This window comes from Haliotis cracherodii, unplaced genomic scaffold (assembly GCF_022045235.1).
Source record: "Haliotis cracherodii isolate W230 unplaced genomic scaffold, xgHalCrac1.p SCAF_1, whole genome shotgun sequence".
In the NCBI taxonomy this organism is placed as follows: Eukaryota; Metazoa; Mollusca; class Gastropoda; order Lepetellida; family Haliotidae; genus Haliotis; species Haliotis cracherodii.
The window spans coordinates 20010750-20028929 of NW_027266264.1; the positions used below are offsets into that span (position 1 = coordinate 20010750).

General features: G+C 44.2%; 1 protein-coding gene across 9 annotated transcripts in view; it reads right to left on the reverse strand.

Moving 5' to 3' along the window:
- The window catches only part of LOC139474226 (calmodulin-like), a 180284-nt gene that overhangs the window by 99648 nt on the left and 62456 nt on the right, over window positions 1-18180 (reverse strand). Inside the window, exon 1 of one of the 9 annotated variants that reach the window (XM_071257211.1) lies at window positions 13051-13253. The exons of 6 other annotated variants lie outside the window; for them this stretch is intronic. Coding sequence is in view for 2 of the 3 variants with exons in the window: in XM_071257149.1 (XP_071113250.1) it covers window positions 468-539 (72 nt within the window). In the remaining variant the exon portion in view is untranslated. Of the gene's footprint in view, window positions 1-467; window positions 598-5714; window positions 5739-13050; window positions 13254-18180 lie in introns of those variants that run through there. 2 more of the 9 variants (XM_071257187.1, XM_071257149.1) reach the window with 2 other exon arrangements.

Below are 18180 nucleotides of genomic sequence, written 5' to 3' on the forward strand. Positions count from 1 at the left end.
AGGAAAGTGTAGTATGGGTGAGCTTCTAAATCCTCTTGAAATCATATAGTGTGTGTGGCATACTATTAGACTAACATATAGTCTCTGAAATGAACATATCGTACAGAAAAAACAGTTGCTCATGATCAGTTATCTTAATAAAAATATAATAAAAAGGGAGCCCAGTGATACTGCAGTAATCTAGACTTGCCAAACATTATAGACTTGCATGGGCTGTAGTTGATATATTTGTAGCAGGGTCTGTAAGACACACTAACATACTATCGTCATGTTTCATCCATAATGTCCCACCATAGCGTATTGCAAACAGGTATATCACTCTCAAATATTTCAGTTCATATTAGAAATGTTTACATATTTGAAAGACGTTTGACAGTTTCAAACAATAGTCCTTCAACAACACACATAACTTCAGAGTTTGGGTGACACAACAAATACAAATATACACTCAGCAGTATCTAACTCACTCTATTGTTCTCCTTTCCCCGTTTCCCATCAACGCCAGCAGAGAGCATATCATCCACTTCGCCTTTCACCATTGTGTTCCTGCACTTTTCACCTTCTCCAACTCGCTGTGTAAGACAGGATACGGGGCTCTCGGGTTTATAGTATACATGACCTAGAAAACTACCTACATCCACAATTAACTCTGATCATGTGACCAGCTGGTTACAAAGGGAGGTAACTGCTGTGTCGCGTGGAAAGTTATATTCAGATTTTCGAAGTCTCGTGACCATGACGAGGTTTGCACATTAATCAGCGCACGTGGCTTTGCTGTACGTCAGTGCATTGTATCGACATGCAGATAGAATCCCGGTGGAGCAGAGGGATTGCACGTTTAATCAGTTTACTTGACTCGGATATTCAAATAGACCCATGTTTCTTTCACAGCTAATACAAGTTCATACCGTTTGATTTCAAATTTCAAAGGTGAACTGCTTTTATCAAAGTCGTGGTCATATCGTTCGGTCATTATTCGCACATTCGTTGCCAGACTAGTAAAGGTTTCCTGTCCGACTGAGCGGTTAATCTCAATAACAGAAGCAAATCAAACTCGGATCCTGGGAAACCGATGAGGAAGTCGCCTCGGCCCCGTGTTAAAGACGCACGTGGAACACTTCAGATGTAGAAGAGATTCAGAAACCATTCCCTCAATATGTACAGACCCGTCACAGGCACCTCGAAAAAAAGTTATTATGCAAAAAATATCCTCATAGTTTCAGACTTCATGATGTAAATAGAACAGTTTCATTGTACTGCCTGTTTTAACATACGTGAGTGGGTGAGTGGATGAGAGGGTGAGAGGGTGAGTGGATGAGTGAGTGGGTGATTTGGTTGGGTTCAAATGTTTCAGCATGATTTGTTTGTTTATTTGTTGTTTAACGCCACATTCAGCAATATTCAAGCTATATGACGGCTGTCTGTGAATAGTCGAATCTGGACCGGACAGTCCAGTGATTGATATCTTGAGCACTGATCTATACAATGACATGCATCAACCAAGTCAGCAAGCCTGACCACCTGATCCCGTTAGTCGCCACTTACGACAAGCATAGTCGCCTTTTACGGCAAGCATGGGTTGCTGAAGACCTATCCTACCCCGGATCTTCACGGGTTTTCAGCCTGAGCTTGACACCAGGTATTATGGGGTATGGTGGACAGGGTTCTCAGCATATCGTGCAGGTAATTTACTAGACTAACATTTAGTATAAAAAATCTTATACTACACAATATCCTTCTTGACTCTAAAAATAAAAATAAATTCCCTGTGCTGATTTCTCTATTGTGGAATCGAGCTAGCTTAAGCTGGCTAGACTTGCTTTTGTATGCATTTCTAGATTATTTTTTTTCCATAAAAAAAATGTATTCCACGGTCATGATCTGAAAACACTGCAGGTGATCCTGATATACCGATATATCAACTGAAGGCGACCCGTCACATACTCGAATACATCAACTGAAGGCTATCCGTCACATACTCGAATACATCAACTGAAGGCGATCCTTCACATACCCGAATACATCAACTGAAGGCGATCCGTCACATATCCTAAATATCAACTGAAGGTGATCCGTCACATACTCGAATACATCAACTGAAGGCTATCCGTCACATACCCGAATACATCAACTGAAGGCGATCCTTCACATACCCGAATACATCAACTGAAGGCGATCCGTCACATACCCGAATACATCAACTGAAGGCGATCCGTCACATACCCGAATACATCAACTGAAGGCGGTCCGTCACATACCCGAATTCATCAACTGAAGGCGATCCGTCACATACCCGAATACATCAACTGAAGGCGATCCGTCACATACTCGAATACATCAACTGAAGGCGATCCGTCACATACCCGAATACATCAACTGAAGGCGATCCGTCACATACCCGAATACATCAACTGAAGGCGATCCGTCACATACCCGAATACATCAACTGAAGGCGATCCTTCACATACCCGAATACATCAACTGAAGGCGATCCGTCACATACCCGAATACATCAACTGAAGGCGATCCGTCACATACTCGAATACATCAACTGAAGGCGATCCGTCACATACCCGAATACATCAACTGAAGGCGATCCGTCACATATCCTAAATATCAACTGAAGGTGATCCGTCACATACTCGAATACATCAACTGAAGGCTATCCGTCACATACCCGAATACATCAACTGAAGGCGATCCTTCACATACCCGAATACATCAACTGAAGGCGATCCGTCACATACCCGAATACATCAACTGAAGGCGATCCGTCACATACCCGAATACATCAACTGAAGGCGGTCCGTCACATACCCGAATTCATCAACTGAAGGCGATCCGTCACATACCCGAATACATCAACTGAAGGCGATCCGTCACATACTCGAATACATCAACTGAAGGCGATCCGTCACATACCCGAATACATCAACTGAAGGCGATCCGTCACATACCCGAATACATCAACTGAAGGCGATCCGTCACATACCCGAATACATCAACTGAAGGCGATCCGTCACATACCCGAATACATCAACTGAAGGCGATCCGTCACATACCCGAATACATCAACTGAAGGCGATCCGTCACATACCCGAATACATCAACTGAAGGCGATCCGTCACATACCCGAATACATCAACTGAAGGCGATCCGTCACATACCCGAATACATCAACTGAAGGCGGTCCGTCACATACCCGAATACATCAACTGAAGGCGATCCTTCATATACCCGAATACATCAACTGAAGGCGATCCGTCACATACCCGAATACATCAACTGAAGGCGATCCGTCACATACCCGAATACATCAACTGAAGGCGGTCCGTCACATACCCGAATACATCAACTGAAGGCGGTCCGTCACATACCCGAAATAAACTCCGTTAATCAGTATACTGTGTCTGAGTGGGGTATTCATGTTCAACCATGGCATGGTATCTCAGAGGACTGACACTATGAAATCGGTATTAGTCACTCTCTCTCTCTCTCTCTCTCTCTCTCTCTCCCTCTCTCTCTCTCTCTCTCTCCCTCTCTCTCTCTCTCTCACACACACACATACACACACACACATGCGCGTATGCACGCACGCACACATACTGCCATACATTACCCCTCAAAGCAGCCAAATAAAACATTGACACGGGTTGTCAGAACGGGGTGGTGTTGACAAACCAAATGATCAGGATCAGGGTTAATGTGGGACTCGAACTGGGAAATGTACACAGTGAGTTGCGGCACCTCATACAACTGGGCCACCAGTGCATCCTTGGTTTGCTGTCATGTGTTGTATTGGTTTTTTTAACGCCGCACTCGGCAATATTCCATATATATGACGTAGGTCTGTAAAAAATCGAGACCAGACAATCCAGTGATTGATATAATGAGCATCGATTCACGCAATTGGGATACGGTGACATGCATCAACCAATTCAGCAAGCTGAATCAATCCTGTCAATCGCCTCTCACAACAAGCATATTTGCATCTTACTGCAAGCGTGCTGAAGACCTATAATTCTGGTCCGGCCCTACACGGGTCTATGAGTATTTGGTATTGTGTATTGATACAAGGGGCATCAGTCAAAATTAACAGGTGAGGTGAGGTTAGGTGAAATGGGGCTTAAGGTCGCGTACAAGATTATTGCACTTATTATAGCGACGTGCATGCACTTGTGAGTGAGTGAGTGAGTCTGGTTTAACGCCGCTTTTAACAGTATTCCAGTCATATCACGGCGTGTCAGCTTAATGTGTGAGGAAAGCCCGAAGTGATGCAGGTCTCAGATGTTTACCACTTCGGTGAAACCCACGAGCACGGGCATGGTGCTGACAAACCTAGAAACATAATCGGGGCGAACCGGGATTCGAACCCACAATCATAGGTTTCTGGCGTGCCTAAGGGACGCAACTCTGCAGAGCGGATCGCGGCGCCTTAGACGACTGGGCCACCCGTGCCCCCCGCATGCACGTGTGTGTGTGGCTGCTTGTTTTAGTCCGGATTGATGCCGGTTTTACAGCGTTAACCCACTGAGATACGTACCATGCCACAGTTTAACATGAATACCCCACTCAGACACAGTATGCGGACTCCGAGCCGACTAGTCCGTTTATCCCTTCAATGCTAAACGCCAGGCAGGGTATATACAAGTACATCTTAAAACGTATTTTTGTATGACGCGTCCGGGGATCGAACCATCGACCTTTCGCCCACTCTCTCCACTGCAGCGCCGAGGCTGTGCAAGGTTAATCGGCTGACACCAGGGATGGCCATCAGCCATTTACCATGTTTACATGTAATCAATTTCACATTTGGCAGCAAAGAACACGGACTGAATTGTAACGGAGGAATTTCCAGCACGATTTGTAAGTACCCGGGTTATCACTTATATCATTTTACTAGGCACTTAATTTTATCCAGTGTTATCAGATGGCGAATTTACGTCACAAGCGTGTGACTCATCATCTAATAATCAACACTCCACTGCAACAGGTGCCACCGTTACAATGGCTACACGCGCTGGCACGCCCGATATAGGTACATCGTGTTCGATCAACACAGTCATATGAAATTGCCCTTAGAAAGCGAATCGAATACATGGAACAGATTGTTCTGGTTGGATGGGGGATACGTGAATGGCACAGTTCTGAGTGGGTTACTGAATGACACAGCTCCGGCTGGCAGAGTGAGTGAGTAAGTCAAGTAATAGTGCAACAGAGAGGGTGAGTGAACAGAAGAGACAGAATAGCTCCCAGTACGTGCCTACGCACTGCATGTGCCTACGATCTGTATGTGCCTACGATCTGTATGCTTTTATTCTGGATCTGACTCTGCCTATTTATTATGTATATGGTTCGGTCAATGTGTAAAATGTGATTCACTTTGGCAATATACAAAACGAATAAATATTTCTGTCATTTTACAAATTGTCCGAAAAATCGGTCTTTATTTAACAGATTGACTGAACATTATTAAGAAGCTTAACGGCTTATGCACATCAAATCACAATGATAATGCGAGGAGTAGAAGCTAAAACAACTTCTAATAGTATCGATTAACTTTCGTTTTCTTTTAATCCTATCATGTTCAGTAAATGGGTGATGAAATTCATCATCAAAATGTTTGGAATTCGTCATCATTATAAGAATAATATTAAGAAATGAAAATAATACGCGCCTACCTTCTGAACATGCATAAACTGTTACCAGCCTACCCTGAACATTTCTCCAATGTGTACACGCCTACGCTCTGTACAGGCCAACGTAGTTCTTCCTACACCGGTTCCTGCAGAAGATGTTCTGTGTTCTCTATCTATCTACACCAGGAATATAATACAACAGAAGCAGGGCGTCTGCATTCCCCTAGAAGATAATGGCATAGCCGGTTTACCAGTTGTAGGTCTTAAAACGTAAAAACTAGAGTGACGTCAAAGTTTAGTTGCATATCATTTGAGTCCCGAGTTACAAAAACTGTTTCTTTCTTACATCAAGAGCTTTAACAGATTGCAAGTGATATATACAGATTTCATTATCTCAAACGTGATTCGTCTGAATTTGCTGAGCCGGGGTATGCGATCGGCTGTCGGTGTCTGTATCGGGTAATGATATGTACAACGAGGCTGGCAACTCTATGTGGCGGTGGCTTTTGTGTCAGATAGCACATTAATCGCCGTCGTTCTGTACGGGCGTGAGATGCAGACGTCCCAGTAGCCGGGGCTAGTGTGAGAAAGCTCCGTGTTGGGTCGGTTGACATGGTATCAGAAAAGACAACACGGCGGTACAGGTGTCCGTAGTGTGGAGAGGGAGTCAGTTATACGCCGCAATGTCTCATGCGAGAGTCATTTGATATCAAATATAGACACGAGTCTATATAAGTCGACTTTCTCTACAATTTAAGTTTGTAAACAGTAGTAAGCAGTGTCTTGGGTGTAGAATGTATTGTTCACCAGCTGCTGTGTCAAAGAGATTAGTGATTGATTGTGACGTCGATGTAGTGAGTGAGTATGGTTTTATGCCGCTTTTAGCAATATTCCAGCAATATCACGGCGGGGGACACCAGCAATGGGCTTCACATGTTGTACCCATGTTGGAAATCGAACCCGGGTCTTCGGCGTGACTAGCAAACACTTTAACCACTAGGCTACCTCGCGTCGGTGTAAAACATTGTGATGTCAATGTAGCTGTACTTCCAAACAGATATTGCTTGAGCTCACCCAAGCCATATCTCACAAGGAAGCCAGTTTGGTAGACTAACATCTAGTCTCTGAAATGAATATATCTTACAGATTTGTTTTGCATTACTTGCATGGGCTGTATTGGATATATTTGTATCAGGGTCAGTAAGACAGATTACCAGTTTTTGGCGAAACCCTTGAAGTTGGGAATGAGGCTGAGTCCGGACTTTGAATCTGAATGGAATCTCGGATTCTCGGATTCTCGGATTCCAACCGATGACCAATGGATCATGGGATGGCAAATGGACGCCCACTGGGCCCCACTGTCCCTTTGGGTGTCCGCTGAAGGGCCCGATGCCGTTCAGGTTCAGATTTAGAGTCAGCGGTTTGGGGGATGACGCGGGGACAGGGGTGGGGTTTCGATGAATGAGGTAGGGGCTAGAGTTGGGGTGAGGTGAGGGTGTATGTAGGGGACTTGGGGCGACGAGTGGATGTGGTCAACAGTAGGAGGCAACCTGCAAGACCGACACCAAGTTAATCATGTGTCTGCAAAAACACCTGTTTATGACAATAGGTCCATGACGATCACACTGAAGCTTAGAGGCATACTTGATGCAAAAAAACCCGTGCACCCCTGTCTATAACATCCACTATCCACTCTCCTCGCTTCAGAACCACCGCTGTTCAAAAAGACAAATGATCAAAGTGATGATATCATGGAACGCATAACTGGTCACCCCATCTAGACTAATCTTCAAGGACGTCGCCATATTTAAATGACAACATGTCCACTCTCTTTCCGATCATTGAGATTCCTTTGCACAAACATTTTGCTGCGTTATCTATCATCAAAGTGATGTCGATATTCTTACCTGGTCTATTCTGTTGCTGTATCATAGATGCATGCACCTCCACACAACGCTCCTGTGCATTACTAAACCGCGCTGGGTTTCAAGGATAAATGTATCTGACCTGCGTTAATTTGGGCTTCCCTTACTCATAAGCTGACCGCTGTTACATAATTGACTTTCAATGGGAAGGAGCCCGTTCAGGCGCGATGGCCATGTATAACATGGTGAGCATTGACTGTGCTCTAACTATGCATACACTTCGCACTACGTTGCCAATGTAGATTGAAAAATCAGGGTTAATAAATATCCACTGTTTATCATATCACACACACGGAATCCACATGCTTGTTTACAGTTTGGCATTGTTTACAAACACAAGATGTGCATTTACATTCGTCTTACCTGGCTCACCAACGCGCTCATGTTGCAGGTGTGATATCCGATACTCAAGTGCTGCCGTTCAGGTGTCTCTTCTAACGATGAAAAATTGTGTCCTACATTAAAAGTTACTGACTGACGAGCGAATGAATCTGGTGGAAGACTGCTGCCGTTTCTTATCATACAGGAAACCCGCGCGCGTTACTGAAGAAAACAAGCCAAGCGTGTCAAAATGCGAGTTGCCCCCCTTTCTTCTCGTCACCTGAACCTCTCAACAATACCAGCGAGGTTCAAAGCAAATGTCCATGACGCTATTACACCCTGTATTTGTTCAACCATGTCAGTTTGCGGCAGCTGTTTGGGGCAAGTCAAGGTCGAAATTAAAAGAGGTGTCGGGTGGGTGAATGTCGGGTGGGTGAATGTCGGGTGGTAAAATATCGGGTGGGTGTCTCAGCAATCTTCTAGCCATATGACGGCGGTCTGTAAATAATCGAGTCTGGCCCAGACAATCCAGTGATTGACATGATGAGCATCGATCCACGCAACCACGTTACGATACCATGCATCAATCAAGTCAACGATCCTGACCTACCGATCCCGATAGTCGCCTCTTACGACAAGCATTGTCGCGTTTAACGGCAAGCATGGGTTGCTGAAGACCTATTCTAACCTGGATCTTCACGGGTAGCATGTCCCTGTTGTGTCAATGTAGCGAAATGAAAATAAGCCTATGATTATTATTATTATTATCATTAGTAGTAGTAGTAGTAGTAGTATTGTATAGAACAGATGCCCGTCTATCAGTTCACATGACACCATAGATGCCCATTTATCAGTTAACATGTCACTATAGATGCCTGTCTATCAGTTCACATGGCACTATAGATGCCCGTTTATCAGTCCACATGACACCATAGATGCCCGTTTATCAGTTCACATGGCACTATAGATGCGCGTTTATCAGTTCATATGACACTATAGATAACCGTTTATCAGTTTACATGTCACTATAGATGCGCGTTTATTAGTTCACATGGCACTATAGATGCCCGTTTATCAGTTCACATGACACCATAGATGCCCATTTATCAGTTAACATGTCACTATAGATGCCTGTCTATCAGTTCACATGGCACTATAGATGCCCGTTTATCAGTCCACATGACACCATAGATGCCCGTTTATCAGTTCACATGGCACTATAGATGCGCGTTTATCAGTTCATATGACACTATAGATAACCGTTTATCAGTTTACATGTCACTATAGATGCGCGTTTATTAGTTCACATGGCACTATAGATGCCCGTTTATCAGTTCACATGGCACTATAGATGCGCGTTTATTAGTTCACATGGCACTATAGATGCGCGTTTATCAGTTCATATGACACTATAGATGCCCGTTTATCAGTTCACATGGCACTATAGATGCGCGTTTATCAGTTCATATGACACCATAGATGCCCATCTATCAGTTCACATGACACTATATCGTCACGATATGGCTGAAATATTGCTGATGTGACGTTAAACTCACTCCCTCACTCACATGACACTATAGATGGCCGTTTATCATTTCACATGACACTATAGATGCCCGTTTATTAGTTCCCATGGCACTATAGATGCCCCTTTATCAGTTCATATGACACCTTATATGCGCGTCTATCAGTTCATTTGTCACTATAGATGCCCGTTTATTAGTGCGCTATAATACTTTAACTGCCTGTGTATCAGTTCGCTACAGCTGTCCGTGTATCAGTTCGCTACAGCTGTCCATGTATCAGTTCGCTACAGCTGTCCGTGTATCAGTTCGCTACAGCTGTCCGTGTATCAGTTCGCAATAGATGCCCGCCTAACAGTTCGCTGAAGCCTTCAAAACACAACCGCCAGGCAATCATGTTTATACCATGATCCAGACTGACGATCGCAAAATTATTCTATTTGTACAACCGAATAATTCAACACACTAATGGTTAGATCTCTTACAACATTAATGTAGGGAGACTCCGAGAGAGGGCTATGCTAGCTATTGTTCGTCCCTGTATTAGTAGGCTCAGAGATAGAACTATGTTTTCCCTTTTCAATAAACATACTGAGCGAAAGCGTAATCCAAGCGATAGACTAAAGTGTCAGTAAAATGGGCACCCAGATTGCATTGTACAGAATGCCCCCGATCTGGATTGACGTCATAAGGCACATTCGAAGTTAACTCTTGACCAGAGAGCAATGAAAAACGTGTAATGTGAATGGCCCTGGCGTCGAGGCCACCCCACGGGTAGAACCGGGTGATTGACTAACGCTGAGTCAGCTGTCACAACATCAAGGTGAACTAGGCTATAAACTCAACAGCCGGGTGGGATGGGAGATGATTGATGGGGTAGTCAATATATAATTTTCTTTCGTGAAGTCGCTAGTGAAGACGCTAGTTTGAAGTATGTATGACATACATATTTGAACCAATGTAGCTGTCAAGGTTTTACGACCAAGGGCTATACATGCATTGCATGTTCATTCGTACATAACTTTAACATAAAAGCGAATAGGCATTAACGTTGTAATTAAACATGTTCACCATACCAGTGAATGTACATAACCAAATGCCTGTGTTTACCATACTACTGAATAGACATACATGTACATAGTTTCCTTTGTTTACCATACCAATGAATGGGCCATAATAGTTTCCTTTGTTTACCATACTAATGAATAGACATAACCAAATGCCTGTGTTTACCATACTACTGAATAGACATACATAGTTTCCTTTGTTTACCATACCAGTGAATAGACATACATAGTTTCCTTTGTTTACCATACCAATGAAAGGGCCTTAATTGTTTCCTTTGTTTACCATACCAATGAATGGGCCTTAACAGTTTCCTATGTTTACCATACCAATGAATGGACATAAATAGTTTCCTATGTTTACCATACCAGCGAATGGACCATGTGTTCACCCCATGTGTTTACCCTATGTCCATGTGTTCACACTATGTCCATGTGTTCACACTATGTCCATATGTTTACCCTATGTCCATGTGTTTACCCATATCCATGTGTTCACCCCATGTCCATGTGTTCACACTATGTCCATGCGTTTACCCTATGTCCATGTGTTCACACTATGTCCATGTATTTACCCATGGCCATGTGTTCACCCCATGTCCATGTGTTCACACAATGTCCATGTGTTTACCCATATCCATGTGTTCACCCCATATCCATGTGTTCACACTATGTCCAAGTGTTCACCCCATGTCCATGTGTTTACCCATATCCATGTGTTTACCCAATGTCAATGTGTTCACACTATGTCCATGTGTTTACCCATATCCATGTGTTCACCCCATGTCCATGTGTTCACCCCATGTCCATGTGTTCACACTATGTCCATGTGTTTACCCTATGTCCATGTGTTTACCCATATCAATGTGTCCACCCCATGTCCATGTGTTCACACTATGTCCATGTGTTCACACTATGTCCATGTGTTGACCCCATACCCATGTGTTTACCCATATCCATGTGTTTACCCCATGCCCATGTGTTTACCCCATGCCCATGTGTTTACCCATATCCATGTGTTTACCCCATGCCCATGTGTTTACCCATATCCATGTGTTTACCCCATGCCCATGTGTTTACCCATATCCATGTGTTTACCCCATGCCCATGTGTTTACCCATATCAATGTGTCCACCCCATGTCCATGTGTTCACACTATGTCCATGTGTTCACACTATGTCCATGTGTTGACCCCATACCCATGTGTTTACCCATATCCATGTGTTTACCCATATCCATGTGTTTACCCCATGCCCATGTGTTTACCCATATCCATGTGTTTACCCCATGCCCATGTGTTTACCCATATCCATGTGTTTACCCCATGCCCATGTGTTTACCCATATCAATGTGTCCACCCCATGTCCATGTGTTCACACTATGTCCATGTGTTTACCCATATCCATCCTATGCCCATGTGTTGACCCCATGCCCATGTGTTTACCCTATGCCCATCCCATGTCCTTGTATTTATCCCATGTCAATGTGTTCACCCATGTGTTTACCCCTTGTCCATGTGTTTACCCTATGTCTATGTGTTCACACTATGTCCATGTGTTTACCCATATCCATGTGTTCATCCTATGCCCATGTGTTGACCCCATGCCCATGTGTATACCCTATGCCCATCCCTTGTCCATGTGTTTACCCCTTGTCCATGTGTTTACACCATGTCCATGTGTTTACTTTATTTGGAACAGCTATCACTATTGGAAGAAATAAAATACTCGTCTTCTTAGGAAACGCTAAGTGGAAAAACCACGTTACATGCACACGTTGAAGTGACGTCATGGACCCAATTTCAAAGTGTTCCTCGGACAGGTCATTGAATATAAGCTAACGTTTATAGCGTAAATAACACCTGTGTCGACACATGAGTGAATGAATGCATATTGCAAGCAATCGCACCAGCAATACTGCATCTACTTTCAACTAGACAAACGCACAAGTGTTGTATCCCACTTACATATTGTCAAATACGATGCATTTCTCTGATCGAAGCAAGTGCCATGTACTTCACGCGTTGTGTCGATGACACCAACGATTTCCATTAGATGCGCCAAGAATGAACACGCGCAGTATTTATTTCCACAAGGAAAGGTTTCAAACGGATCGAATCTGAATGGACTCCAAGCTGACAGCGCATTGGAAAATGTCTCTTATTACTGGTAAACATACTATATATTCCGCTACCGTGAAATTACCTGGTATACTGTTCTACTGCAGATGCAATAATTTCGTTTTCTTTAACATTTGTGAAAACAGTTCACACTTGTGCATAAAGTAAAACATGACAGCAGATCTAAAACAGATGCAGTCTGCCTATGTCTCTATTGCCGAAACATATTGCAAATTACCCAATGTTCCCGACGTAAATCAATCCGAATCAAATCACAGCACAGTAGAAAATACCATCGTACGAAAAATGGCAGATGCGAAATAACAGGAAGAAAAAAAAGAAATTGCTATATTCTACACCAAAATAAGTTAATTAATGCAATGGAAATCTCTGGCGTTACATAATGCATCGCTGCAGGCTGTCGAGGCTGCAACTACCGAGCTATAGGAATGCACTCACCAGCGATCAGTCTGCTCTCCTCGTACAGTCTGCAAGACCACGGACTATAAGCTCATTGCCGTGCTCTATTTGTCCAGTTTACGCCTCAGATACTGTGTCGATTCCAATCCTCTGTCGTGTGTGTGTGACGTCATCAGCGTGTGGAATAACACGCGGGACGGCAGAGTGTAACAGTTGCTGGCTAAGTTTAGTCCGCGCGGTGTCACATGGCACGACTACGATATACTCAAGCTGCTCCCCTGTGTGTCGCGAGGTGTACAACGCTGGCCGGGAATCGCGCGGCTACTCGTACCTCTCAAGAGAACCGACCGAGTCAACCCAGGTGAAAATAAGCATTAGCATTTCAAGAGTAAAGCTGTTTGTTGAGCAAACTGATAACACGAATGCGATTCCGTACATTTTCATGTGGGACGGATTTTTTTTAGTATCAATGTTGGTAAATCTCCGAATACTGTTGAAAACTTTGCACAGATAACTGCAGTAAAAGCATGCCCGACAAATACATGTAACGGTCATATTATGGCAGTGGGATAATGAGACAAATCTTCCTGACAATCAGTCCTCGTTTACCTTCCGGTAGTTCATCTCTCGGGGTAGCCTAGTTATATCTACCCGTTAGACTGAACATTCAATCAGGGTTCATAGCAGCTTTTAGGTATATCTTCCTATTACGCCAAACATTCAGGGTACGGGGTAGCCATGGTATAGCTATCTACCCGTGAGGCTGAACATTCAGGGCACGGGGTAGCCATGGTATAGCTGTCTACCCGTGAGGCCGAACATTCAGGGCACGGGGTAGCCATGGCATAGCTATCTACCGGTAAGGCTGAACATTCAGGGCTCTGGGTAGCCATGGCATAGCTATCTACCCGTAAGGCTGAACATTCAGGGTACGGGGTAGCCATGGCATAGCTATCTACCCGTAAGGCTGAACATTCAGGGTACGGGGTAGCCATGTTATAGCTATCTACCCGTAAGGCTGAACATTCAGGGCACGGGGTAGCCATGGCATAGCTATCTACCCGTAAGGCTGAACATTCAGGGCACGGGGTAGCCATGTTATAGCTATCTACCCGTAAGGCTGAACATTCAGGGTACGGGGTAGCCATGGCTTAGCTATCTACCCGTAAGGCTGAACATTCAGGGTACGGGGTAGCCATGGCATAACTATCTACCCGCAAGGCTGAACATTCAGGGTACGGGGTAGCCATGTTATAGCTATCTACCCGTAAGGCTGAACATTCAGGGTATGGGGTAGCCATGGTATAGCTATCTACCCGTAAGACTGAATATTCAGGGTATGGGGTAGCCATGGCATAGCTATCTACCCGTAAGGCCGAACATTCAGGGTGCGGGGAAATAAGAAATAACGAATACTCCCCCAATTGGATTGGACTAAAACGACTACATAGGTACCTTGAGATATACGGTATGAGAGTTCATGTACTGTTAAGACATGTTTGAAAGGAAATCATCCACATACCTGGCGTGTTGTGCACGATGCCGTTGGAGCAGGTGTATAAACGAGAGCTTTCCTTGCTTCGTCGATCAAATATGACGACTGCCCCAGTGGAACTCACATATACAGTTCACTTTACCAAACAGAGCATTGACACACATTCACCATGTCTACATATTAGAACTCCTGCCCAATTAATACCTCGTAAAACACGAATTCCGTGACATTAAGCCTCAGTTAATATTATACACATCTGTTGATGTCGCGCAATGAAAACGGGTCACTCTCAAAGACGCCAAAACCACATACGTCAGAACAGCTTGACGGTATCACCTGCCGACCAGCCATGTCAATGTTCTGTACAGTGACAGAGCAGATATGCAACATTTGTACATGAATGAAAAATCGATTTTAATTGTCTCTGTGATATGGAGCATGTGTAATCTGCTTTTATCATGTCATTGTATGGTAATAGTTGTTGCACATGTGCAAGTTATATCCAAATGATTACTTTCCCATGCACTTCTGGTCGATGTATTGACGAATTTATACGTCGCTTCAAAGGATTGGGCGCAATGTGAGATCTACCGTGATGTGACAATAGTTAGAGTGACCTCCCTTGTCTTGATGAGCTGCACTCTTGGGCGGAGGAAGACCTAAGTTGCCCAATTATTTAATCAATGTATAATTATACTTCTTCCACATATGATATGTCACAACTCGGGTTATCACAGCTATATCGCGTCGTCTGCATTTAGTCCAGTATTCCAGTAACCATCTGATCTCTGAAGACTGGGTCTGAAGACAAACATATGGACTGGACACTATGTGTCGATAGAGCCGTAATACCTTCAAAATCCTGGTTTAAATCGATCGTTTCTATGGGTTGATGGGTGTATGTATGTACAAACTAGCTGTATCAAGTCAGCTGTGAATAAATCGTGCAGTTTTTCACTGAAACAAATTCGGATTATTCGCTCTCCAAAAAAATGTGCATATGAATAAAAAATATGATTTCATAAGATATATAAATCTCACGGACGCGTGAAGCTTTACCAACCTAATCATCAATTTGAGCTATTCAAGCAGCTTTCCTAACGACTATAGGAGGAACGGTCGATATGCAAACAAATTAGACGCCAGTAATACAGCAGCCGATACGTAATTATCATCAGCTTGCAAGATCTGGGCGATGACAGACGGAGCCTGCCTCAGCCCTTACATTAGCAATGGCATTAAGCGACATACCAGGCCAGCAGTAACATTAGGTGACATGGGGAATGTAGCAGTAACATTAGACGACATGGGGGATGTAGCAGTAACATTAGACGACATGGGGATGTAGCAGTAACATTAGACGACATAGGGGATGTAGCAGTAACATTAGACGACATGGGGATGTAGCAGTAACATTAGGTGACATGGGGGATGTAGCAGTAACATTAGACGACATGGGGGATGTAGCAGTAACATTAGACGACATAGGGGATGTAGCAGTAACATTAGACGACATAGGGGATGTAGCAGTAACATTAGACGACATGGGGGATGTCGCAGTAACATTAGGTGACATAGGGGATGTAGCAGTAACATTAGACGACATGGGGGATGTAGCAGTAACATTAGACGACATAGGGGATGTAGCAGTAACATTAGACGACATAGGGGATGTAGCAGTAACATAAGACGACATGGGGGATGTAGCAGTAACATTAGACGACATGGGGATGTAGCAGTAACATTAGACGACATGGGGGATGTAGCAGTAACATTAGGTGCATGCACGTGTGTGTGCGTGTGCGGGCGTGCGTGCGTGCGTGCGTGCGTGCGTGCGTGCGTGCGTGCGTGTGTGTGTGTGTGGCTGCTTGTCCGGACTAATGCTGACTTATAGTGCCAGCCAACTGACTCCGAGCCGACCAGTCCTTGCTTTAACCCCTTAAAGCCGAGCGCCAGACAGGGTAACAACAAGTACCGTCTTTTAACGTCTTTTGGTATGACGCGGCCAGGGATCGAACCCTGAACCTTCCGCTCTCCGGGCAGTCGCCTGATTTGTGACCTGTGTGCAGTACTACCCACAGAACCACATGCCACCCAGCGTTTCAGTGTCTGTACAACTTTCACTGACACGTACTGCAATGTACTTACCAATACGACCATACTTAGCCATGTTAACGTATGACGTAATTTGCATCAATCTTAGCATAATCACGTACGCTTGCATGGCTGGCGATAATCTAATGTTATGTTTTCGGTAGTTGCGCTTCCATGAACGCTTTCGCAAGCAATTATCATATTATTTGATGAGCAGCGTTGGGGAAGACGGATGCATTTCAGACTCTCTTTTATATAAATAAAAGCGACAAAACCATTTCCATATTCATTAGAAACATCTGCGAAAAGCAGAGTCCATTGTACGATTCCTACCATATTTAGAGCACGATTTTATGAATCACTATGACATAGCGATGATACCAGGTGTTCGCCAAAACGTTAACATGTCCCGCCCCACCGGTGACACCCGTCACAAACACATGCAAAGGCAAATCAAATATCAGGTTTAGCCCCGGATACCGGGCGGACATTTCGGTATCTTTACCGATTCCTACAGCTGTCGGCCTTCAGTGCTAATGGCAACATGGTGCCAAGTTGTTCCGGAACCTGGTGTGGTCTATTTTAATGTCCCTTGTGTTGGAATTGATATTTCGCTTTTGTATGATAAGAATATATGATAAATGACAATACCGAGGTGATAAACTGATTTAAGGAGATACGTGATGGAGAGATGGATGCTTTGTGAGAACAGATTCCAGGAACAGACTCGTTTTAAGTACCAACACACTGCCAGGCGAGGCTAATCTCATTACAGCAGTCATGAGAGGCACTTTATATCAGTTCTACCTGTGTAATAATTGCGAACTGGCCATGATTGTATTTACACTGACCAATACAAGCAAAGGTTAAAGTTGGGGACCGAGCGGGTGAGCACCCAACGCCGACATGAGGACGAGTGCAATGGAAACTGGGCACACATCAACGAACTAATTTCAATTACCAGTAATTTGACTGTATTCAGGTTTGGAGATCGATCGGGCAGAGGGAGGTAATAATGCACTGTGTTTAGTGTCGGTATTTCGGTCGACCTGAATCAAAGCAGGTGTGAATTAGGCTAACTGGTGCTTGTGCTCATAGGTCAGCGTGTCATGAGATCGGTCCACGTACACTGGGTGTGAAGTGCGAAAAGGGAGTTTCAGACATAACGCATCAGGAGAGATAGGGACAAAATCAATGCAGTGAGGCTGCCACCTTTTCTAACCAAATGATCCGTATGGAAATCAAGAGATATGAGGTACCTGTCATGGCTAACTCGATGAGTATGTATAGGAGGTGAGCTGAAATGGGGTTTAATGTCGCGTTCAAGATTATTGCATGCCCATTTTATAGTGCCAGTGCGGCCGTGGATCGAACCCCCGATCTTCCGCTCTCGGGGCAGACACTCCACCACGAGACCACGGAGGCGGTCTGAATATGTGGAGGAGTTGCGAAGAGAAAATTTCGGAGAACTGATTTCAGTGATGGTGTCACTATGTGAAGAGAAGAATCGTGTTTTGAGGTTGTTTAGAATAGTATTTCATTTACATCATCCCCGGTTAGGATTTCCTAGTTAGAATAAT